This window comes from Epinephelus fuscoguttatus, linkage group LG4 (assembly GCF_011397635.1).
Source record: "Epinephelus fuscoguttatus linkage group LG4, E.fuscoguttatus.final_Chr_v1".
Classification (NCBI taxonomy): Eukaryota; Metazoa; Chordata; class Actinopteri; order Perciformes; family Serranidae; genus Epinephelus; species Epinephelus fuscoguttatus.
Genome location: NC_064755.1, coordinates 4,109,676 through 4,134,084, shown reverse-complemented (window position 1 = coordinate 4,134,084; position 24,409 = coordinate 4,109,676). Strand labels below are relative to the sequence as shown.

General features: G+C 39.3%; 1 protein-coding gene across 4 annotated transcripts in view; it reads right to left on the bottom strand.

The window, feature by feature from the left end:
- Window positions 1–22,281, bottom strand: part of ppp6r3 (protein phosphatase 6, regulatory subunit 3) — a 40,552-nt gene extending 18,271 nt beyond the window's left edge. For all 4 annotated transcript variants that reach the window (XM_049574426.1, XM_049574427.1, XM_049574428.1 and 1 more), the window contains exons 1-15: window positions 22,074–22,281; window positions 16,067–16,237; window positions 15,690–15,923; window positions 14,569–14,755; window positions 13,154–13,291; window positions 10,708–10,773; window positions 10,168–10,280; window positions 7,623–7,736; window positions 7,093–7,219; window positions 5,532–5,684; window positions 4,100–4,249; window positions 3,445–3,509; window positions 3,081–3,196; window positions 2,162–2,247; window positions 1,176–1,262 (exon numbers count right to left, since the gene is read on the bottom strand). In XM_049574426.1, coding sequence (XP_049430383.1) covers window positions 1,176–1,262; window positions 2,162–2,247; window positions 3,081–3,196; window positions 3,445–3,509; window positions 4,100–4,249; window positions 5,532–5,684; window positions 7,093–7,219; window positions 7,623–7,736; window positions 10,168–10,280; window positions 10,708–10,773; window positions 13,154–13,291; window positions 14,569–14,755; window positions 15,690–15,916 — 1,629 coding nt within the window. In that variant the 5' untranslated portion in view covers window positions 15,917–15,923; window positions 16,067–16,237; window positions 22,074–22,281. The remainder of the gene's footprint in view (window positions 1–1,175; window positions 1,263–2,161; window positions 2,248–3,080; window positions 3,197–3,444; window positions 3,510–4,099; window positions 4,250–5,531; window positions 5,685–7,092; window positions 7,220–7,622; window positions 7,737–10,167; window positions 10,281–10,707; window positions 10,774–13,153; window positions 13,292–14,568; window positions 14,756–15,689; window positions 15,924–16,066; window positions 16,238–22,073) is intronic.
- Window positions 22,282–24,409: the final 2,128 nt, after the last annotated feature.

The following is a 24,409-nucleotide window of genomic DNA, read 5'->3' as shown; positions in this document are numbered from 1 at the left end:
TGTGCTACACAGCTAACTAGCGTCAAGACAGTTTTCTTTTCTGAATGACAATTACAGAGTACCACTATCTGCTGATGTGGAGTTACCTCCTCTCACGCAGGCACAGAACGAAGATGCTAATTGGTCACTGGCTGTAGTCTTTGTGGTGTGTCCATGTTCAACTTTTTGGCAGAGACACGGGCGACGTAAGGCAACCCAATAGTCAGTTTTTGTCGCTGCTAGTTCTTTGCTGCCGGTGAGGTGTGTCTGGGCCTTTAAGTGTTAAGTTAAATATGCCTCCAGTTGAATGCAATTACAATGTGCTATGACAACTTTTCCATGTTTTTAGCCATGACCCAAATTTTTAACGGCCTTCCACTAGACCTCTGGGAACAGCTGACCTAGTAGGTGGTAAATAGTAGCTAATGTTACCTAATGTTAGCTAGTAAGCCTGACAGCGGTGCATCCATGTACAGACTTAAAATTTGAAAACAGGCAGCAATTATTTTAGTCATGGACCCAAACCTACACAAAATAGTTTAAGTGCATGAGTACACTTTCATTAGCAAGCCTTGTACAGTTAGGAGGTCTGGTGGACAAGGTCATTTGTAACAACGATGATGTCAACACCAGGAAAATCTGTCAAGTCCTGGGGGGAAAAATTACCTTACTTCATTTTGTGCAGAACACATCCAACTTGAGTTTATGTTTTTTGATGAAACCTGATGCTGCACGTTCATCCAACCCTTCTATGTAGTTACTTTCCTCTATTTCTAATTCACGCAGTATATGAATTTATCACTTCCTGCCCTCCATCTGAATTTTGCGCATTATAATAGTTACATGACTGCAAACAGGCTATTATGTATAATCAGGCAACATGATTTAAGTTTTTTTGGGGTCTTATCCAAGTTGGACTGATCCTTACAGTTGTTCATTATGCACTCGCTCACACTGAACATGAAGAGAAGAGATAGAGATAATATTGTCCACTTACACTGTCTCCATAATTTGCCTCCAACAGATGTACATTTTATCCAAAGAAAATCTCACATGGCGTAACAGAGCCTCTGTTTCTTATGATTACAGAAAGACTGATGAATATCTGTAGATTATCCAGGACTGTGTGGCTATGGGCCTGCATTGTGTGCATTTGTGTGTGTGTGTGTGTGTGTGTGTGTGTGTGTAGGTCTTACTTGTTGTAGAGAGGAGTCCTGGTGAAAGCCACTGTCTTTAAAGTCCACCTCATCATCACTGGAAGAATGGATGTGATGTGTATTCACCTGAAGAAAATTTAATTTTAGCAAAAAGCAGTTTACTGACTGCATCAATGTGCTTTTCCCACCACACTACAGAACAGGCATACCTGTCCCAGCAATGTGTAATAAAATAAATCAGTTTCAATATTTGCTTGTACTGTGCTGCAGTGCATCCTATTCTAAATCCTTCTGAAAAGGTGCAGTGCAATCCATAAGTATCTAAGCTCAGACACGTGTTGAGATGAATCTGTATTCAGAGCACTGAATCTGAGAAGAAAACAGTACTTTAGATTCCGACACTGATTCATTTTAAATCCAATGAGCTGAACTCATTAACTGAATAATAAAGACTGACGACATGACAGCTCCCCAAAAGTGAAGCCAAAACATCTTGATCCCAGACGGTGGCTAGCTGCAGTATAGGCCATAAACCCCACCCCTTCCATGTTAGCAGATGGGACATAAGCCAAGCTAAAAGAGCAAAGTGCATGTCAAAAACTTTTTTCCCCAAAGATGGTTTCTGTCTTTTTAGGTAGTTCTTATCATAATGTATGTTTAAGTGTTAGTTTGGTTATAATTAGTTATTTGATGCCATAAAATGGTGGTTTGACATCATAATAAACAGCTATGTGTTACAGTTGGTCTGCTTGCTATCAGTGGTGCTGCTCTTGATCGGTTGGACAGAGTTTGGTCACTACGGTGCAGACTCTGCCTCCAAATGGCAGTGGCCGTACCCGGGATATTTTGGTTTCATTTTTGTACATTTGGAGGATGTAGAGATGCATTGTGCATCTTTATAACAGTCGACGGCTGGACTACAGAGACAACACAATAAAAACTGTCTATATAACTGTGCTGTACATCTAACATGTAAAGTGAAATAGATATTCAAGCTTGACATCAGTGTTGATGTAGTTACTCACCAGGTCAACAGTGTTTCTCTTGTTTGTGTCAGACAGCTGCCCAGAAATAAAGGCCTCCCATTTATCTCTGTCCTCTGCTGGGAGCTCTGCATTATACACACAAACAGTTTGTATACAGCATACTTCATCTTCACATATTGTACATTTAAAAAATTATTTCACTACTGGAAATATGGTACTTTGGTACATTCCCATTGGTGGCTGACGTATTGCCATTTTGTCACAGAAAACAATATGACAGCCAGCTAAAACAAATTTGTATTACAGTTAAACAGTTGGCTAAGATATGTTTCTGAAAACATTTTAGGTGAGAAATAGGCAACACAGTAACAGAACTTATATTGAGTTATATTTAAAGTTTACGTCAGTTCATTTACACATACTAATGAATATTTCATGACTAAAATGTGCTTCTAGAGCAGCAACAGTAATAATAAAACAGTAAAGTGACAATAAAAACTCAATATCTTACAGGAAGCAAATCTAAAATGATAATTCCTGACACTGCAATACTGAGAGACGTTTAGCCTGACTACTGGCGAGATTAACAGGGTTCAAGCTTCACAAATCTGTGGGAAAAAGCATATCTTAAAAAAACCATATCAGATTATTTGAATCAATATCAGGTCATTCAAATGAAGATCAATTTGAATCAGATGAATCAATAATTTTAACCCAGGCCTATGCTCAGGTCCATTTCAGTTGCCACTAGAGACCTTGATGAATCAAAACAGGCTTATCACAGAGGTATATTATGCCACAGAAGGATTTCCACCCAATTACCACTACCACAATGACAACTTCACACATAACACAACATCAAGTCAATCTTCTCAAACTGAAAGATGAAGATAAAGCTCATTGCAAAACAGATAAGGACAGAGACATATCAGCCCTCGAAACAGAAGCTAGTCCTTACCAGAGATGAGCTGCTGTATCTGTGGTCCATTAGGGCCTTTGTCACAGTTATGAACTATAGAGTTGGCTATTCTGGTGAGGTGACCCATGTAGCCTCGTCGCCGACCACCTTCTGCCCTAAAAACAAACAAACACATCAATACAATTATAAGGACATTCAATTATGAATTATTACTTTAATCTCTGAAGCCATGCATCAGTCCCTTAAATACTCTGAAACTGTAGTCATAGTCACAGTAAAGGAGCAAAGGACTTTTGGTTTTGTTATGTTCTTTTCTATTCTTCTAAAGCGAATGACACATAAGTATTGTTACACCCTTACAAAGTTACAAATGGTCTCATTTGCTGCAGAGCAGAATACTTACTGTTCTTTCTCATTGGAGCTCCAGGCCTCTACGATTCTCTGTATAAACTGGCACTTTTGAAACAGCTGGCAGAGGAAATTACAAGAAAATTAAATACAATCAATTCAGTATGCCCATGATGTAGTGTATACAGCTGCTGTGTCTGCACAGCACACACATGCACACAAAAACTAATACACTATATTATCCATAGGCCTTCAATAATTGCTGTATTTGGTACAGGGTGACTTCTGTCTTTCATGAGGCAGAAAAAAATAGCATATAGTACATTATACAGACCCAGCCAAGGAAATGAAAAGATTTTGCCAGAGCTTACTCAGATTACTTGTGGCAATGTGATGCAGTATTTACCTGTCACATAAGGATTACTATCATTACCACTGTATTTGTTCAGCTTTACAATAAATACAATGTAGTCTATTTGTTTTTTGGACAGGAAATCATAGCATTACCAATGTTATTGTGTTTACACTGACTGTTTAAATGAAACACATTTTGCTTCATGTCAGCAGTTTTTACCTACATAAAAACAGCTTAAGTTTGATCAAATTCAGTGACTGTAGCACTGTAGCTTGTGCAGACCTAGACAATTACATTATAAGCAGATACTTGACAGCTAATATAAATATTTCTATCTCTAGTATTCTTTTCTTACATGTTTTATGAGGATGCTCTCTCTCGCAATTTCCTGCTCTGTGTCTGGCTGGATATCAGTGGGGGCAGGGGGCATAGCCAGAATCATGGCTGTGCAGATCTCCACTTGAATGTGGAGGAAGTTGTTCCAGATGTATTTGAAATACATATCCTGTGGAGCAAAAAAAAATAAATAAATAAATAAAATCCAAGGAGAGACATTAGTAATGGTTTGGATAAGGGTTGCAAGATATTGGATTTTTTTTGCTGATATGCCAATATATAACTTATTTGGATGATTACCGATACCAATATCCATATATCGATGTCAGAAGATGCCAATATTCTTGTGTGTACCTAGTTTGGATAGTCTAATGCTGATTTTTGGATTTTTGACATTTCTGAAAATGTCAATTATAACTGCTCTATAAAACTGAGTGCATGCAGAACTACATATAATACAGCAGGTGAAAGTAAAATATTAACTTAAAGTTCATTTTTGTTCTTATATTCAGATTGTAAAGTCCAGAGTTCCATCACACTGACTACTACTGAAAATGTATTATCAATTTCAAATCCACTACAGAATCCATTAGTCAAATTCCAATCTCCTTGAATACCTTAAAGAATCTTATTAGGTTAACTCTCACTCAAAAACGTCTCGTCATCATTTGTCAGCTGAGAAGGCAGAAACACAACTGTTTTTAATGACCGCCTAATTGATGTTGATCACCTGCAGCTACAGCCCGAAAAGAAATTTACAACCTAATATATGAAATGTTTCAAAAAGAGTGGGGACAGATGATTAAAGATTTGTTAGCACTGGAGCTCAACAAATCTGGGTATTTTTCTCAGAACTGAGGCCAGATAAATCACTCTATAAGGGCAGGTTTACACAGTCCTATAAGATATTACCTGAAGAGACAGAGATTATGAAAAAAAGCTTCTCCAAAGGCAAAACCTATGCCATATATAGAGACTACTGTTCAAACTGAGCACTGAATCTCCTTTGTGACTAAACCAAGATTTTGAAATTGGACCTTTTATGTAGTGTCCCTATCTTGTCCATCCACTTTTCTAGACATTTCATTAATAATTGATCATCATCTAATGTATTTGCTCGTGCTCATTTATGTGTTTTAATTAAATTGTTCATTTTAGTGTTTAATAATGGGAAGTTTTCTCTCATGTGCAACTGCCTTTTTTACTGGGCTAAAACTTTTACATGAAAAAGACAAAACATGAACTAGAGAAAAATACTACTGAGCATTTAACCATTAACACACAATCTAGGATCAAACTCTTATAACTTGTCAGCTTTGTTTTAAGTTATAATATGTCAGCCTCAGCTATTAGGATTTACTGTTGGCTTGTAATAGGGCAGCAATAAAGTGGGAAAAAAACACAATTTGTCAAAATGGCCCCAAACAATACCAAAAACAGATAGTACTCACGAGAATGACTCCCAGTGTGTTGAGGTTAATAAGTTCTGTGTTGATGCTGTGTGTGTTGCTCTGCAACAGACTGGCCACCAGTCTGACAACATTGAGCCTGGTGTTACCCACAGGAGGGTCCAGCACCCCCCACGTTGTCTTCATCACATTCTTCTGTTGGTGGAGAACAAACACTGCTCAATATATACACAACTGACTGGGATACATTTATACCAGTGTTTCCCCTACATGTATTCAGAAGTGAGGCAGCATTGCTACTAAATGATTCGTTCTGCTGCGACATAAAATCTCCCCAAATACAATAAACTTACTATTTCTACGTTATGCAGCAAAAGCCAGAGGATTATAAAACTAACATCCAGAGACATGGCCACAGTTTAGTAGTCTCTTATTGGTTATTGGTCATTGAAAAGCACAATTGGCAGCAACAAAGGCTCCGCTGCTGGTCCCATTATCTATCTATTAAAGCAAAGTTCAGCGGAGATGTAGAGACAACGAGGAACATGGCATATATTAGGTGATGGTCCCAGGGAAGAAACAGTGACAAACCACATTCTTGGGATATCAATCAGTGTAACATTAAGCCTATACCTTGATGGTGTGGGTTTTTACTGGGCTATGTTTTATGTTATGATTTTATTAGCCAACATAAACGTGGCAACAGCTAACAGTATTTGCTACTTTAGCAATTGTCTAACATTAGGGACATCAATGAGAAACAAATTATTGTACTGGCAGAGAGGGATCAAATGGTTCACTTCAAACTGTCATGGTGAGTTTCTCTGTTGAGCAGCAGAGCAGATCAAGAGGTCTAGCTACAAAGTGGGCTGTTGTTTGCTCTATCTGATTGGTTATTTGCTCGCAACATGCTCAATCACAGAATAATAAAACTCTCCCAGTCTCATTCCCATGCATGGCAATTGCTTGCTTCCTGCTAAAAATGAATGGAGGCCTTGATATTCACTTTTGGTTTGTGTGTACTGTAACATGGACATAATGTAACATGGACATAATTCTCGATGTCAAAATTTTTAACACATGTTCATAAAACAACTAACAGAAATTCACTTATATCTGAACTTGTGTATCTATTTTGGAAAGAATATTTGAATGACATTTTTTGGCCAAGGTTGACAGACCTACATAGCATACATTTTCACTATAACTCTCTGTACATTTAGGTTGTTAGGCAAATTATACACCTTTAAATTTTCAAGTGACCCCTTCCATGGACCACCAACGAGGTGCAGATGTTCCTGTCCATCGTCCATGAAGAAAAAAATACAGCAAGAGCTGGATGGAGCAGTGATACAGTTATTAACTGTTGGGTAACAACCCTGCCTAAATTTAAGAGTACTGTGGAAACGCCAGACAGACCAAGGGTTTAGGTAAGTGTCTGTGCAGGTTACGTACCGGTTCTATGGATACTATACCAAAAGTGTTTGGTGGAAATGCAGCTTAAAGGGACCGAACAGTCCATGGAGAGTGTAACCTTGTAACCTACATTAACAAGGCATTCAGTTATTTTAAAAGTGTTTACAGCTGTCTGTGTGGTTTTTACCTTTGGGGGTTCCAGTAGCAGCTGGTGAAAATCTTTGAGTCGGGGTCTCACTGCCTCCAGGATGCTGTGGTTGACTGAAAATGAAGGGTGGGACATCCCAGGCGGGCACTCCATATGACCCTCAAACCTACACACAGAAAGTCCTAACCCCATGAAGTAGCTCACCAAGCACAGTGTAGTAGTATCAGGTCTTTTAGACTGTGCTTAAGTTACAGACTAGCAGAATCAGGATGGGTCAAGAATCTGATATTAAAGCATATACTGATCATTTACAGAAATTACTTGCCGATGCAATATTGTATACAGAGTAATAATGTATTAAACCAAACTGATCTTCTACAAATTACTATAAAATCTGTGAATTCATTAACTAATATACATACAAAAATCAAAACTTTAACTTATTTCTCAACTTCAGCTATTCTTATATTATGTTTTTTCTCATTTTACATTCTCAAACAATCCCATGATCTATCATAAATCCAACGTCAAATCAAAATATCAAGAGTGGCAGCAGCCAAAGGACATACGCTGGTCTCCTTGTCTCGAACAATGTGAGGAGGATTTGGATAACACTGACAATTGCAGATTCATTCTTCTCCTTGTCAAAGATGTTAGACAGCAGCTGCTCCACTGTCTCCTGCCTAGGGAGGGAACACACATGAAGATGAAGGGAAAGCAGGCTTCAAAGTCACTTGACAAATCTGTAGGGCAGTTTGTTTTCAATACCCTACTTGGCAAAAATGACAACAGTCATTGTTAGAATAAATGTATTGTGACCCAGTGTACAAAATAAACTAAACAAAGAATTTAAGTAGTGAACAAACAAAGGCTAAATAACTGATCTACAAGGAAATCAACAGTACAGCAATTAGAACCTAACGAATATTCTAGGGCTGTAGTGTCCTGGTCGACTAGTCGATTATTTGGTCGCTATGCTCTTGTCCGACCAAATTCTCATTGGTCGAATAATCGCCGTGTTACTTTCATAGGGAGAAAAGTGCTACATCAACAGCTTTCCAGGATTAATCCATTATTTCCTGCGGTGGGGGATAGGCTAATTTACCTGTGAAAATGGGGGTGTTTTCAGAACACCCCCATTGTTGACAGAAAGTTGAACATGCCCACCCTCACACTCAGCGTTGCGGTGATGCAGACCTCCTGTCTGTTTCTGTAAGCTGTATTTACTTGTATTTCACAGATAAGAAACAATAAATTGTGAAGACAAGCCTCCACTAAAATAGCATTTTAAGTCTTGTGTGTCATTTACCCTTCAGGGATTTATACTTCGGGATTTATCCTAGCTGCATATGAGCAGAGGACATGTCCACTCGTCGCTAGGCTAATGTATACCATGTAAAATGCCATAGGCTTGTGCTAATAAAGTTAGCATGTTGCATTTGCTTGGAAAACGTGTTTAGTATAAGACAGTTGTTTTGTCGGTGAATGCTGTGAGTTGTAATGGAGCCAAATTATGTGCCATTACCTTTGTTACATGTTGCTGTTGTCCCTGGTTTTATTTGAGAAGAGGAAAAGATCGCTAGATGCTAGGCTAATTTATACAATGTAAAATGCCATAGACTTGTACTAATAACGTTAGCATGTTGTATTGTGGGGGAAATGTGTCCAGATAAAGACAAGTGTTTGTCTGTCAGTTCTGCGATTTATAGTGAAGCCAATTTGCGTACTTGTGTTTAAAATGGTCTCTATTAAGCCATATTTAATATGTGTTTTGAATCAACTATATAAACAAAGTTTGATTTGAACTAAACTTTACAGCACTTAACACAGTCCTCCACCACTGACTAGTGTTTTGGAGGTGTAACTGCAGAGTGACACAGACACACCACCGCAGAAGTAAAAATAACGTGCAAATTTTTTTTCCCCCCACAACTAATTGATTAGTCAAAGAGTATGTGCGACTTTAGTCGACCAAGATTTTCTTTGGTTGACTACAGCCCTAGAATATTCAGTAAAGTACATAAAACAGGGATGTATCCATATCAATTAAGAAGTCCACTACAATATTTATCATGACATTAAAAAATTGAGAAAAATAATTTGAAACAAATTTCCTCATTGGGTCTGAGCTTGTCTCTGAGAGTCTGTCTTTTTGACCAGTACAAGTGCGCCCTCTGCTGTGTTCTAGCAAAAACAATACAGTCGGGGCTTGACATTAAGCTTTTACTTTAAAAAAATATAAATAAAATCAATAGGGATTTGGATATTATTTTAAGTCATTAATGTACAAAACATACAATTACAACAGGTAACAATTACATGAGGGGACTGTTCTAAATTAATTTTGTTGCCCGTTTTGCCTGCACCTTGCCGATTATGGGTGACTGGAGTAACATCTTTAGCAAAATAATAATAAATAATAAGAGGGCATTCTGAGTGGGATTCATCATTCCGGATTTATTTTACAAAGTCTTCATTAAGACATCATAGTTCAAAGCTGGATAACAAAGCTTCAGGAAAGGATACAATTGTACCGGGGCAGCACAACGGTTAGCTTCTGGGTAAAGAAGTTTATCTCTCACATGCAGTGTTCCAGAGACATTTGATGTTAGGAAAGTTATGTCGTATGTGACACTGTCAACTCAGGAGTTAACTTCTACACTGTCCAGTATGTAAAAAAAAAAAAAAAATCATCAGTCTGGTTTAACACCGGGTGATGAGACAGACTTGCGCACTCAGCTCAGCTGAAAAAGCTTAATTTCAGCAATACAGTATGCAGTCAATTTTCAGGTAACGTTACATACATGACACATCACATTTATTTTACACTTGCTTGATTGGCCGTCTGCATGAGGCATTCTTGCTTGAACACAGACACCAAGTGTTAATGTCAAGCCCTGAAAATTTTCGAGGAGGTAAGATAGTAGAACGCAGCTATATTGTCGACAAAGACATGTAATACTCTGGTACACTTTATCACAGTCCCAAAACAGTATTGAGACTTTTTATTTAAATCGTGACAATGTGAAATTTGATATATGCTTACATCCCTATAATTAAGAGAACTCTTATAGTCAGTACTGTAAAAGTTCTTGTAGATAAACACAAACATACTTTTCAAGTGTGGCCAGAAGTGGGTCAGGCTCTGAGGATCCCTGCACTTGGAACATCTGGTCTCTGCTCAGTCTGATGATCTCACACAATGACTGGGAGGCATTGGAGTGTCTCTGAGTCAACAAAGTTGGACCAAAAAAAAAAAAAAAAAAGACAACAAACCATAAATCTGTAGTCGTGAGTCTGACTCACAAGAAACTTAGCATATTCAATCATTCAATCAAAGTTCTATAATACCTGAACAGTTAAAAAATAAACATTGGTACTCATCTTCACGCAGATTTAAAAAACGTCTAATTAAATAAAATATACTCTGTCTGCAGGGCTCAGCTGCTATGGGCTTTGTTGTAGTTTGGTATAAATGAAGAAGTGGACATGAAAATTCTCATTATTCTCTCACTATTTTGATACATGTTAATGTTATCAAAAGGTTAATGACAACAAAACAACACACAACATTCCCGGGATCATCAAGAACCTGCAGCTGACTACAATATCCTGGTGACTGATGGGAGAAACAGGAACATGTGTGAAACTCACATCCTCATCTTGAGCAGGTTGTACCATGTCCACCAGTCTCTGAATCACCTTCTCCTCATTCAGCCACTGAAAGAGGACAGAGAGCAGAGAGGGTCAAGACAGCACAAAACATTAGGAGAAAAACCATGTGAACAAGACCTCTAATTTGAAGTAAAAGATACATTTACCAACTCATCATCGCTTCCATAGAGCAAGTGGGAAGATTCTTTGTACTAAACAACATTTAGAACATAACAGAGTTTATTCTGGCTTTTCGGGCATGTGCACCAATTAAGAAGAAATTCATAGTTACAGATCCACATTTTTTAGTTTCCATTAGCTTCACAAACAGACCAATATCAAAAAAGTCCAAATCCATGTTGCCAATTCAGCCCACTAATTCATTTTCAGAAAGCACCTCACAAGAACTTAATAGTGAATTACCCCACACATGTACAGTACAGGCCAAAAGTTTGGACACACCTTCTCATTCAATGCGTTTTCTTTATTTTCATGACTATTTACATTGTAGATTCTCACTGAAGGCATCAAAACTATGAATGAACACATGTGGAGTTATGTACTTAACAAAAAAAGGTGAAATAACTGAAAACATGTTTTATATTCTAGTTTCTTCAAAATAGCCACCCTTTGCTCTGATTACTGCTTTGCACACTCTTGGCATTCTCTCCATGACCTTCAAGAGGTAGTCACCTGAAATGGTTTCCACTTCACAGGTGTGCCTTATCAGGGTTAATTAGTGGAATTTCTTGCTTTATCAATGGGGTTGGGACCATCAGTTGTGTTGTGCAGAAGTCAGGTTAATACACAGCCGACAGCCCTATTGGACAACTGTTAAAATTCATATTATGGCAAGAACCAATCAGCTAACTAAAGAAAAACGAGTGGCCATCATTACTTTAAGAAATGAAGGTCAGTCAGTCCGAAAATTGCAAAAACTTTAAATGTGTCCCCAAGTGGAGTCGCACAAACCATCAAGCGCTCCAACGAAACTGGCACACATGAGGACCGACCCAGGAAAGGAAGACCAAGAGTCACCTCTGCTTCTGAGGAAGTTCATCCGAGTCACCAGCCTCAGAAATCGCAAGTTAACAGCAGCTCAGATCAGAGACCAGATGAATGCCACACAGAGTTCTAGCAGCAGACCCATCTCTAGAACAACTGTTAAGAGGAGACTGCGCGAATCAGGCCTTCATGGTCAAATAGCTGCTAGGAAACCACTGCTAAGGAGAGGCAACAAGCAGAAGAGATTTGTTTGGGCCAAGAAACACAAGGAATGGACATTAGACCAGTGGAAATCTGTGCTTTGGTCTGATGAGTCCAAATTTGAGATCTTTGGTTCCAACCGCCGTGTCTTTGTGAGGCATGAAAAGGTGAACGGATGGATTCCACATGCCTGGTTCCCACTGTGAAGCATGGAGGAGGAGGTGTGATGGTGTGGGGTGTTTTGCTGGTGACACTGTTGGGGATTTATTCAAAATTGAAGGCACACTGAACCAGCATGGCTACCACAGCATCCTGCAGCGACATGCCATCCCATCCGGTTTGCGTTTAGTTGGACGATCATTTATTTTTCAACAGGACAATGACCCCAAACACACCTCCAGGCTGTGTAAGGGCTATTTGACCAAGAAGGAGAGTGATGGAGTGCTGCGGCAGATGACCTGGCCTCCACAGTCACCGGACCTGAACCCAATCGAGATGGTTTGGGGTGAGCTGGACCGCAGAGTGAAGGCAAAGGGGCCAACAAGTGCTAAACACCTCTGGGAACTCCTTCAAGACTGTTGGAAAACCATTTCAGGTGACTACCTCTTGAAGCTCATGGAGAGAATGCCAAGAGTGTGCAAAGCAGTAATCAGAGCAAAGGGTGGCTATTTTGAAGAAACTAGAATATAAAACATGTTTTCAGTTATTTCACCTTTCTTTGTTAAGTACATAACTCCACATGTGTTCATTCATAGTTTTGATGCCTTCAGTGAGAATCTACAATGTAAATAGTCATGAAAATAAAGAAAACGCATTGAATGAGAAGGTGTGTCCAAACTTTTGGCCTGTACTGTATATTGTAAATGTGCAGTCAAATGGTCAAACTGAGTAAATACCCATGTGGCATCGTACCATGATGCTAGCCTTGCAAAACCAGCCTAAAAAATGCAACCTCAGCTTTTGCTGAGATTTTATCCGACTGAGACCTGACTAACCCAGCCAGAACTAGGTAGGTAGATACAAATTAAAGCATGGTTTTGGAATCTGCAGAGTCTCCTTCTCCCTTTAAATGGATTTAGACACACTTTAAAGCTACTTTTGTTTTTCTAGTTTGAAAATCAGAAGCACAGCCCAATGACACACCTGCTAGGCTTGTACATGTAAAAACACTTCGTGATAGGTGAACTGATGGAAGATATCATTTATAGCACAGCTGACAAAGTGTTGTCCCACTACCCACGTTTAGAACGTCCTGACGAAGCTGTTGAGGTTCAATGCAGGTGAGCATTCTGAGCAGCAGGTCCATGATAGCAGATGTCCCAATGTGTTTGATCATCAAGTCTACAAAGTCTTCTCGCTTTCGCAGAAAATCCACTATCTATGAACACAGACAAACAAACCATACACACCCTCAAATCAGTACAGAGGATTAAGTGCGCTGTTTCCTACAGGTCTACCATATTCTGTGTGTGTGTGTGTTTGAGAGAAAGCAGAGGGGACAAGGTGGACTACTGCACGCAATGTTTGCAGACACTGTTTTGACACTTTTTGACCTGTCTGCCTGAGCTTGTGATATATCCATTTTCCACTGAATTCAAAAGGAAAAGGCAGTCAGCCACATGGCTGTGAACAGATATTGATCAGTGTAGGTGGCAAATAATCACGATGGTGGCGACAAACTTGGTCATTCAAAAAGGTTCCACTTCACCCATCTGGCAGCCTTCAGTTTGTATGATGGATAAATCAGAATTGTTACTGTTTAAGCTTGAAATGAATGCCATTAGTGCCACTGCAAAATTGCACCCCAGATGCTGTGGATGGATGAACATACAGGGGCGGGGGCTTTTAAATCATGATGACAGGCTTAGTAGATGATGACTGACTGCCATCGCCCTGGTCCATCGGAACAACCCTTTTCAGCACTAGCAGCTCATCACCAGCCTACCAGCTGGCTAGCCTGCTAGAGAATTCTCTAACATGTTGTGTGTTGTACTCCTTGGAGAGGTATTAGTGTCTGTCACTGAGGTGCTTGCTAAGGTCTGAAGTATTTCCTCCCTTGCTCAACACTGTTTTATAGCACCTTCTGTATACAGGCTTCATTATGTCAGTATCGGCTCTGTAACATTAGGCAAAGTAGTTCAACAGACAACTTTGGCAGCTTGTTTTGGAAGGCAGGACAGAGCGTGGCAGTTTTATTTCTGAACATAACTCGCTGTTGTTGTCAGTAGCAGACATAATGAGCAGAGGTATTGCTCTCTCTCTCAATAAAAGGTGAGGCTCACACTGTATGAATGAGGATGAATGCACAGTTGCATGTTTCCTGACCATAGACTGTACAAGCATCTGACTTGGCTACTTTGCCAATACTGTAATCTAATGGAAATTAAGACAAATTAAACATTTCATCCTGTCATCACTAACACCAGAGATATATTTGACCTGCAACAAATACAGAATGTTGAGATGTTCTAAAACTAAACCATTTTTAACCAAAGACTATTGAAAAGGACCTAAGTTTCAGTACACGGTGCAACACAAGAGCATGTGACCTGATTAATGTGGATTATTGCATTTTGGTATCATTTCTAGAAAAATCACATCAAATAACAAATTGTATCTCGTTCTCCGACACAACCCCTCTTCTCGCTAACTTACCTGTTCAGGCTTGCGTCCTATAAGAATGGACAGGACCTTAGAGAAGAAGCTGGCCAGGAGTGGGTTGAGAGGTGGCTCATTCTGGAGGAAGCCATACAGTTTCATCAGCAGTTTTTCATCTTCTCCCAGTCTGTCATTGATCTGGCCCACATCTGATGTTAGCAGCTCACATGATATGTTGGGATACCTTTAAGAGAAGAAAAGTTGATAACTATAGATAAGTATACAAATCTTTTCATTTATTTTGAACAGACAGTATTGCAAGTGTTAAAGACAGACTCAATGTTGTTGCTGAAGTAGCATTTTTTGCCCAGTGGCAACTTTGGTAAACTATTTTCATTTTTAAAAGAAAAGGAACATTTCAAACATTTTCTGCATTGCACTGTACAAACACTGAACTAACACTTTACTTAAAGGTAACCCATGAGCACTACACGTTCCTAATGGCACAGTGCTGTAAGTTTTGGGCACAAATTGTGGTTGTGATCTTTGGCTCTGCATTGCATGCATCAATCTACATACCTTGTATTCTACCTGCTGACGCGTGCACCAAACCTTAACCCCAAAACCGCTACATTTTGGCAAGAACACATACCGTTACAGCCCTATTGTAAACTAACTTCTTCTTCAAACTTTATTTTGAAACAAATGAAGGCGACACAAAGTTGGAGTTTAAGCTTGTTTTAGGATGGATAAAAGAACTGCGGATAAAAACGTGGCAAGATATGGTTCTGCTATTTTCAGTTTCATTTGCTTATGATTGCTTTGCTCTTTTCTATGTTTCTCAGTCCCACATTTGGGCTGAGCATAAAGGAGATGCTAGAAATAAACCATCAAAAAAATAAGATTAAGGTATCTAAAGAACAATTTAAAAAAGTGTCAAGTAAAATTTCACACGTACCAACAGGATTAATGATCATTCATTGCAGTGCATAATAAAAAAAAAAACTGGATTTTCACAGCACCATTCAAATAGCCCATTGAAACAGGTTATAGGTTAAGACTCAGGACTCAGAGAGGTGTCTACATAAGTGTTTGTCAAACTGCAAATCTCTCCTGAATAGAAGCAAAGAAAGTCCCCCATTTCGAGCTCCCTTATCCTTTGCACCATTTTCTCTTACTTGTATTTAACCTTCTCCTCAACATCAGTACTGGGTTCCTGTGTGATGAAGGTGACCAGGTCTTCCATGCACTGTGGTTTCAGCAGGAAGTCGACCAGTTTGTGGTTCTGGGCCTTGCACTCCTGCAGGACGTCGTCCTCATCCATCACCTCTGTCAGCGTCACATCCTCCTTCTCTAACAGCGTGTCAATGTGGGATGTGGTGTGGAGGTCAAATTTCCAAAACATGTTGGCTCTAAGAGAATTGGGCAAACGTCAGCAACAGCATGTCATTAAAATCAATCCAAAATAAGGTCTTCCATCAGAGGTAACCACATCAGAATAGACGGCTGTAACTATTAGCTGAGGGATTATTTGACAGCTCTTTCTTCTGCCTACCTGTGAGTATGTTAGAGTCCAGATGGTGGAGCTCAGGCTAAAAAGAGGTGTGTTTTAGTCTTTGGGAGTTGTGGCCCATTCCAGGCTAGCCGGATGGACAGACAAGCAGGCAGACAGTGGTGATGGACAGACTGACCAACAGCACACATACAGCAGTTCAACAGCACACACCTGAGGCAAAAAACAGATGGAGACACGTTGTTAAAGCAAGACTCTACAGCTTTTCATGTAGATATTGTAGCAATTTTGATTACTACTTAATAATAAAAATAGCACAGATTATTCACATTCCCATGTACATGCATTTTTGGTTCTACTGTTCTACAATGCCCAGTATTCCTCATAAACATCACATTCAGAGATGTAGCACATTTGCATGCAAGTACACTAGATTTCCGTTACTGTTACAACATACAACAATGAGGGTTAGGTACGGAATGCTGTACTTTTTAGTGTAAGTAAACAATGCTGTTTGGGCTGAAAAAGCCATGTGTAATGTAAGGTAAAGGAGGTTATTGGGTTGGTGCGGGGAGCAGTGAGACCTGGCATTAGGGGAGTGTCTCTGGGATGCCAGAGATCACTGTCTAGCCTCCTGGAGGTGTCGTGGGACCAACTAGACGAAACACTGGTGAAAGGAGGTTCCCACCCGATGACCCCAAAGACGTGTTAGTTATCAATGCTCATTGGTCTGTATAGTTAAGCCTTGCCATAATAGCTTATCATAGGGCTTAGGAGGTTATTCACTGAGTGCTGATCCTTTCTCTAGAGCACAAACTTCTTGTGTTTATTTGAATTAAGGGTACCGAGCAAATAACATTGGTACTACTGTGCTACTTGGTGCTGAATGTTGGTATCTGAGAGCGCATTTGTGTAAGAATGCTGGGTTTGAACAACTGGCGGGACTGCCACAAAGCGGGCTGCAGCCTGGTAGCAACAAAGTACAATACCAAAAAAAGGTACAGTTGGGTACCAATGCCAAATTCCAGGTACCGGAACCAGTGTCAGTTTGAATGTGAATGATACCAAACCCTAACAATAACCCTTTATGGCCAATTAAATAATGGCACTGGAAAGCATCAGGGGAAAGCATCAGGGGAAAGCATGAAAATTCCTTCTTAAAGCTGCATTCAAGCCAACTTGAGCACTGCATGTAAAAACACAGCTCTCTCATTAATTTGAATAGAACCTGGCCCTTGACACAGAATGGGTGCCTGGCAAAAGAACACAGCGTTGCCTTACAAAAAGTTGAACTTTTGCTGTATAGCAAAGCAGCATCATTCAGCAAGGTGCTGCAAAACTGTATTTATGTTTTATCTGGTGACTGTTGCTGCAACAGAAGAGATAGTAGTTGCTGCTGTGAGAACTTTTCAGAACTGTAAAAAGCTTTCTGTGAGCATTACAAGCAACATCTTTAAACCTCTGCTGATGGTAAGTAAGTACCAAAACAACCTTGATAAAACTATTCTCAGTGAGGATTGGCAATTAATCAAATTTCATTTTCAATTGCAATTTTGGCTTCCAACAAAAACAACGACAACAAGATAACTGTGATAAAATGATTATTGTTCCACATTCAGTTTCACTATGATGCTTTTGCTTTGTCTTGTCTCTTTTGACTTTCTTGCTGGAATTAGTGACTTCTCAGACCCTCTAGTGACTTTATTTTTCAAAATTACTTGCTGTTGCCGCAACCACTGCAGGTGCAGCCCAATGGACCATCATTATGTTACAAAGTGGAGCTCTCAGAATGGCTGTTAACATTAGATTTAAGAAGGCAAAACCCTAGAAGGTCGATTAGCTGAACAAGACAGACACAGACTGGAAGGCCAGTCCTTCTCTCCACAACTGTGTTCAGGCAGCCTCCCACTGCAGATTTGGATTGCGCCAAGTAATAACTACTGCTACAGAGTATTAATCACTGTGGATATCCCACCAAACTCTTATATAGGCTACTGCACGTCCTGGAGAATACCAAATAGAAGCATTTGGTTAAAGTACTTGAGCCCTGCTACAATTTAGATCTGCATTTTAGTCAGTGTATTGTACCTGCTCTGTATAAGCAAGTGCAAGCTGCAGTTCAGGAATAATCAACAGGTCAGAGTCTCGTGATGGCGAATTACTTTACATTACCAACATCCTTTTTTTTTTCTTACTGAAAATATGATAGTATAAGAGTCCCTTAACTGCTACAGTAAGAATTATGGCCACCAAGCCACCAGAGTTAGTTTTATCTGAAGTTCAAGTCAATCTACTGTTAAAAAGACAAGCTTTTTTTTAAAGTTCAAAGATTTCCTTATGTCAGTGAGTACTGGGTTAAATAATCAGTATCTCAGTATTAACCAAATTCATTCATTCATCTTCTAACCGCTTCATCCTCTTGAGGGTCGCGGGGGGGCTGGAGCCTATCCCAGCTGACATCGGGCGAGAGGCAGGGTACACCCTGGACAGGTCGCCAGACTATCGCAGGGCTGACACATAGAGACAAACAACCATTCACACTCACATTCACACCTACGGACAATTTAGAGTCACCAATTAACCTAGTCCCCAATCTGCATGTCTTTGGACTGTGGGAGGAAGCCGGAGTGCCCGGAGAGAACCCACGCTGACACAGAGAGAACATGCAAACTCCGCACAGAAGGGCTCCCACACCCGGGATCGAACCGGCAACCCTCTTGCTGTGAGGCGACAGTGCTAACCACCACACCACTGTGCCACCCATTAACCAAATTAATCATGTTTATGTTTTTTGCCATAATCGAGCAGCCCTATTCTCAGTCTACAGTACAGCCCCTATACCTGTGGCAAATAACAATAAAGCCTTTTGCTTAAACTTATATATACACAAACCACTAATGCTGACCACTTGTTTTCCTTAGCCTGACTGTTACTTTATACTCAAGGGATGTCTACAAACAAATAACCTAGGTGCATGAGGAATGGGTGGTTAAAAAAAAAAAAAAAAACAAGTCTTAGAGGCACCACAGTGTTGTTGTGGAAGATTCAGCATCGATTCAGAAATAAAAACATTTTTAAAAAAATCTAAATATTAGTCAATAACATAATGTTAACAGAATAAAAAAAGGCAGAACTCAACAACATCAACAAACAAAACTGGCTGATCAACACACACTGTAGCATTTAACAACTTCAAACAACACTGTGGTGAAGAAAATAAGTCTAGTCTTGGCTTTCCCAGGAGCTAACAATGCAGCAGAGAGGCTGTTCTCCACTACTGGAGACAAAGCGTTAATAGCCTGCCCCTCATTTTGTTATTATCGTACAGGCAGGAGAATGTGAGAAGCTTTCAAATTAATTCATTCATTAATTAATGCAGATAACTTTTTTAAAATAAAAAAGGCTGCTGACCATTTATCTTACTTGCCAGTTATGTTTCATTTTATATTTCAGTGGAATGATGACACGAGTAAATGGTTTGGTGCGTGGTAAAGCCTCCTAGAGCAACAGACTGAAAATTGTGCCCCCTTTTCTATTTATCCCATTAAGAACTGATTTTGAATCAAATCAGACACCAAAGAATCGCAGTCGAACCGAATCATGAGTTTCCCACGGATAAGTACAAGTATTTTAGCTGTATGAGGCAAAACTGACTGTTCACCCTTTGCTTGTTTGCACAGCAGCTTGCCACTGCTAGGTAAGATTACAAGCTGTATGATTTAAAACAGATCCAAATGTACTCTCTCTTCTAATTAGGTGTAATATAAAATACTGTAGGACCCTAATTAGTTAAATTTAATACACTGTACCACACAATACATACAGGACACCAATAAAAAAGTTGTGATGCAGGCTTGCTTACATAATACAGAGCTATTTAAGATTTTCTAATGTGCTGTCATTTTCTCCATATACAAGTATACAAGGAAAATAAATTTAATTCCTTCAGTGCCACAGTGTACACAATACAAACAGACTAAATAGCCAGACAATGCTTTACACTAAGTACTGATTCCTTAATTAGACTAAGGGATTACATAAATCACAATTAACACAGTTTGATTTCTACTGGAGAAACCTCATTTCTTGGCCATGCATATGCTTAGTGCTTAGTTGGGTTTCTTATAGGATCTTTTACAAGAATACATGTATATGAGACAGTACAGGGAATGTTATGCTGTAAGATATAAAGAGAGATCATTATTCATAGCTTTTTCTAAATGATTGTAACCCTAACTCAGACTACAACTGAGATACACAAAGTCTAAACCATTTATACAGCTGAACAGTATTTGTAAATGTCAGACACATTCACTCTGTAAGAAAAACTGTGTGGTCTACTCACTGCCTGATCTTTCAGTGTGCCACCAGTCCAAATGCACCACTAAATTAAAAATATAAATGTACTCAGTGTGCAGCTTTTTATATCAAATATTCCAGTTTTAATTTTAAAATTAGGTGGTGAGTACTCTGAGAAGTCTGATTACCGGCCAGCTGCAGGGAAACTAGTTTTACGCTAACCAGGTTACTACCATGTATGTACACCTATTCTCATGTTTTCTGCCTCAGACTTCCCAGACAACTTGTTTTCCTGTGTACATGTGAACACAGTGATTTACTTTGGAAAGCATACAGGTAGAGAGGGTAAAGCGTGCGCTGGTGCATAATCCTTGTGCCTACTTATATTGAAGAAGAATGAAATGGTACTGAGAGACTGCAATGATTACGTTTGATACACATAACAAATACACATGACCACTATGAGCTCAAAACTACTTATAATACCACAATGTGGCAAGTCACGATCATACAAAGTGCATTCATGTTCTTTTGATTTTGGTTGTGGTTTTCTCTCTCTATGTGAATTACCTTAGCAACTGCTGTCCACCACTAGCATAAGTGTTGCAACTATAAAATACATCCATTAAAAGACTCAATCAGTGAACAAAATGCGTGCCTCTACAATGCAACAAAATAACAGTGAAGCGTATACCAAAGGCCAAAAGCCATAAAATACTTTATAACACAGCTACAGCTATAATAACACAGTGCCTGATTGGATGCCACAGTCCACCGGTCACTGTCACGAGACCCCAACAAAATCGATCTAAACATAACCAGCTAGCATTACTGTCAGTCTAAATACATTTCACTGTTAGATTTCCAACCTATGTTGTATGCGCACAGCCAAATTAAAAGACTACAGCGTTTTCTTACTTAAATGAACAGAGCTGCTAATGCCTACTCTGAGAATTATACGGTCCAGTAATTTAGTTTCTAATGCCGAACCAACGGACTGAACCAGTTGAAGACGCAGCGTTGTCTCAAAATGCAATGACGTTAATAACCGCCCATTCTGACGATAAGTTACTAAGTTAGTTAGTCCACCTATCGCACGGAAAGTCAGCGTTCCTGAAACAATAAACATGATGGCCCTTTTACAGTTGATTACACCGAACGTCAGTAATAGCTTTAATTTCGACTGAAAGTGGTTTAAAACGTCAGGGAAACAAAATCAGATCATTCAAACTATTACCTTGCCAAAATAAGTTACCACTGACTAACATTATTTGCGTTTTGCAGTTGAAATACTACGTTTGTAGTAACGTCAGATCATTTACATACCAGGGCCCAAAACAGACTACCGCTAACAGAAACGCACCGGCTCAGGCAAACTGGCTAACGTCACTAGCCATCGTTAGCCATTGTTAGCTAATCTGAACACCTAAAACCAGCATCAAACTACCGTTTAGGACTACGTCGTTTCAATCGGTATCGGTGAGCTCTGAGACGTACGTTATTTAGCTTCTAAGTTGGTGAGCTACATGACGATATGGCTTACCGGTACCTAGTAACACTCACATGCAACGTTAACGTTACCACAGTCCTAGCTAACGTTAGAGGTTCACCAAGAGTGTCTGACAGCACAGTGTTAAGATGGCCAAGTATGCTTCTTGCTAGCCAGCTAACGTTAGCCGGCTATCTAAAGACTGCTGGCTAATCGTCTCTTCAGCACTAACCAAGTGCATGGGCTGGCAAGTGTACCTACCAATAGACAACGGCAAACGGCGAGTCTCCAGCATGTAGCTTATCTTGCCATTAGCCCCAGGCCTTAACAAAACAAACACTGAGAAAACACGAAATTCCGGTAAGGAAAATAAAGCGTTTAAAACTGATTCTGACAGGCGCGAAAAGGTAGATCATCGGAGGGCACTTTTCAAGATGGCGGTTCCGTCAACTTCAGCGACCCCTTCCCCCACTACAGCTACGGCATTTGTCACTCACTCTGTCACCGCAAAACTATTGGTTGTAGACCCGTCGCTCAAACCAGGCCTTGCGGTTTTATTGGCTACAGAGCGTGCCATTTCATTGCGTCATTTAATCGAGGAATACATATTATGTGGCCCGGAAGAGCGGAGTTTGTACAGCTTTATCAACTGTAGATGTTTAGATAACGCGTGTAGTCACAGAAGAAGTAAGGATAAATTTCGGTTCATGTCATGAGTTATATGATCAAATTTGATGAAAATCGGTCACTGTCAAACATTAACCCCGCTCGCACGTTTGCCTGGCATGACAAATCGAACGTACTGGCACAGTACGAGCACGCCCTTGGCTCGCTGAGTAACGCCCAATTTACTGAAGGCTAGTGATAGTAGACATACAGTATCCTGAGAAGATTTTCACCTTTTGCCCCGTCTGAACTGCAAATATATGTATACCTTAGGTTTATATTATCTGTCTCCCTGATTTTGTTTTATTTTGCACCTTACTGTAAGCTAGTTTTATATTTTTGCACCTTTATGTTAGTTATTTTTATATTATCTACCTGTTAACTAGTTTCATATTTTGTACTTTAGGTTTATTATCGACCTTACTGTTAGCCAGTTTTATATCATCTACCTTACTATTAACTAGTTTATATTTAGTTTTATATTTGCTATACACCGCTTTTTCTACTTTGTGATTTAGTCCTTTAATATTGCACGCTTTGTATCTGCACTCCTCTAACTTTGTATTGCAACTGCTGCACAGTGATTTCCCTCAGGATAAATACAGTTTTATATAGTTCCATATCTATAATGCAACAATGTAACATTTTGATTTTATTTATGATGATGATGATGATGATGATGGTGATAATGCTATTCTTATTACATTTATTTCATAATGTAAGCTTACAGCAAACCAGCAATAGAACCTTAGTTATCGCAATAACCCAGACTCCATGTTTAGATTAATTTGGATTAGATGCATTATTTATAATCATTACACAGGGTTAAATAGCTGAAAGTACTATCAAATGCAGTTTGGCATCTAACCAGGGTATAAAAAATATGAATGACTGGGGTTTCGGTGGCTTAGTGGTAGAGCAGGCGCCCCATATACAAGGCTGTTGCCGCAGCGGCCCGAGTTCGACTCCAGCCTGTGGCCCTTTGCTGCATGTCACTCCCTCTCTCTCCCCCCCTTTCATGCTTGTCTGTCCTGTCAAATAAAGGCTAAAAATGCCCAAAAATATCTAAAAAAAAAAAAAAAATGAATGACTAAAGTCAAACTTCTTCCCATTCTGCAGCATACCTATGTAATGAACAACACATGTCTGGTTCTTCTTTGGAAATGTTCTCCCATCAATGGGAGATATTGTCTTGACTTCCAAACCCATGGTTGTGCTTCATCAAAACTTAGCTCTAAAACATACAGCCTAGGAAGCCTTTTCCACAGCCAGTGAAACCTGTAAATTAATTCCAGCTTAATAAATTGATTGCAAGGTAAAGAATTAAATTCCATGCTCAACAATAAACCGGTATAGAATGCACAGTACAATAGGCAAGTATGTATGTACAGTGTTCAAAGCCAAAGTTAAACAGTTAAATACAGGTCAGAGTTCGATCAAATCAGATGGTCTATCATATGACACTCCATCTCTTATTTGCAGAACAGTTAAGGAGCAGTGTGAAAAACATTTAGAGAAGAGCTCACATGATTTTTTAATAAAATTAAGGATAGTCTGACCAGGCATTATGTATGATTTTCTGTCGCTTTGGACAAAAGTGTCTGCCAAATGATTACATGTAAATGAAACACTGAGATTTAAAAAAATTCTTAAAAGCATTTTTTGTGAACATCAAACAAATTGTGTTTTGCTTGTAAATTCTAACATTTTCAAGATATTAGTCCACTTAAAGTCTTAAAAAATATATTACTGTGCATTTCAAATGACTGCAATTGGTTGCACATCATCTTTAAACTAAGAAAGAACATCTTTGCCATCAGTTCTGGAGTGCAAGAGGAAGGAAGTCAAACTCAGTTATGACACGGACATGTGCATATATCATCACATTCTTTTAATGCGTCCGTTAAAGGCATGCTCATATTTGGTATGGC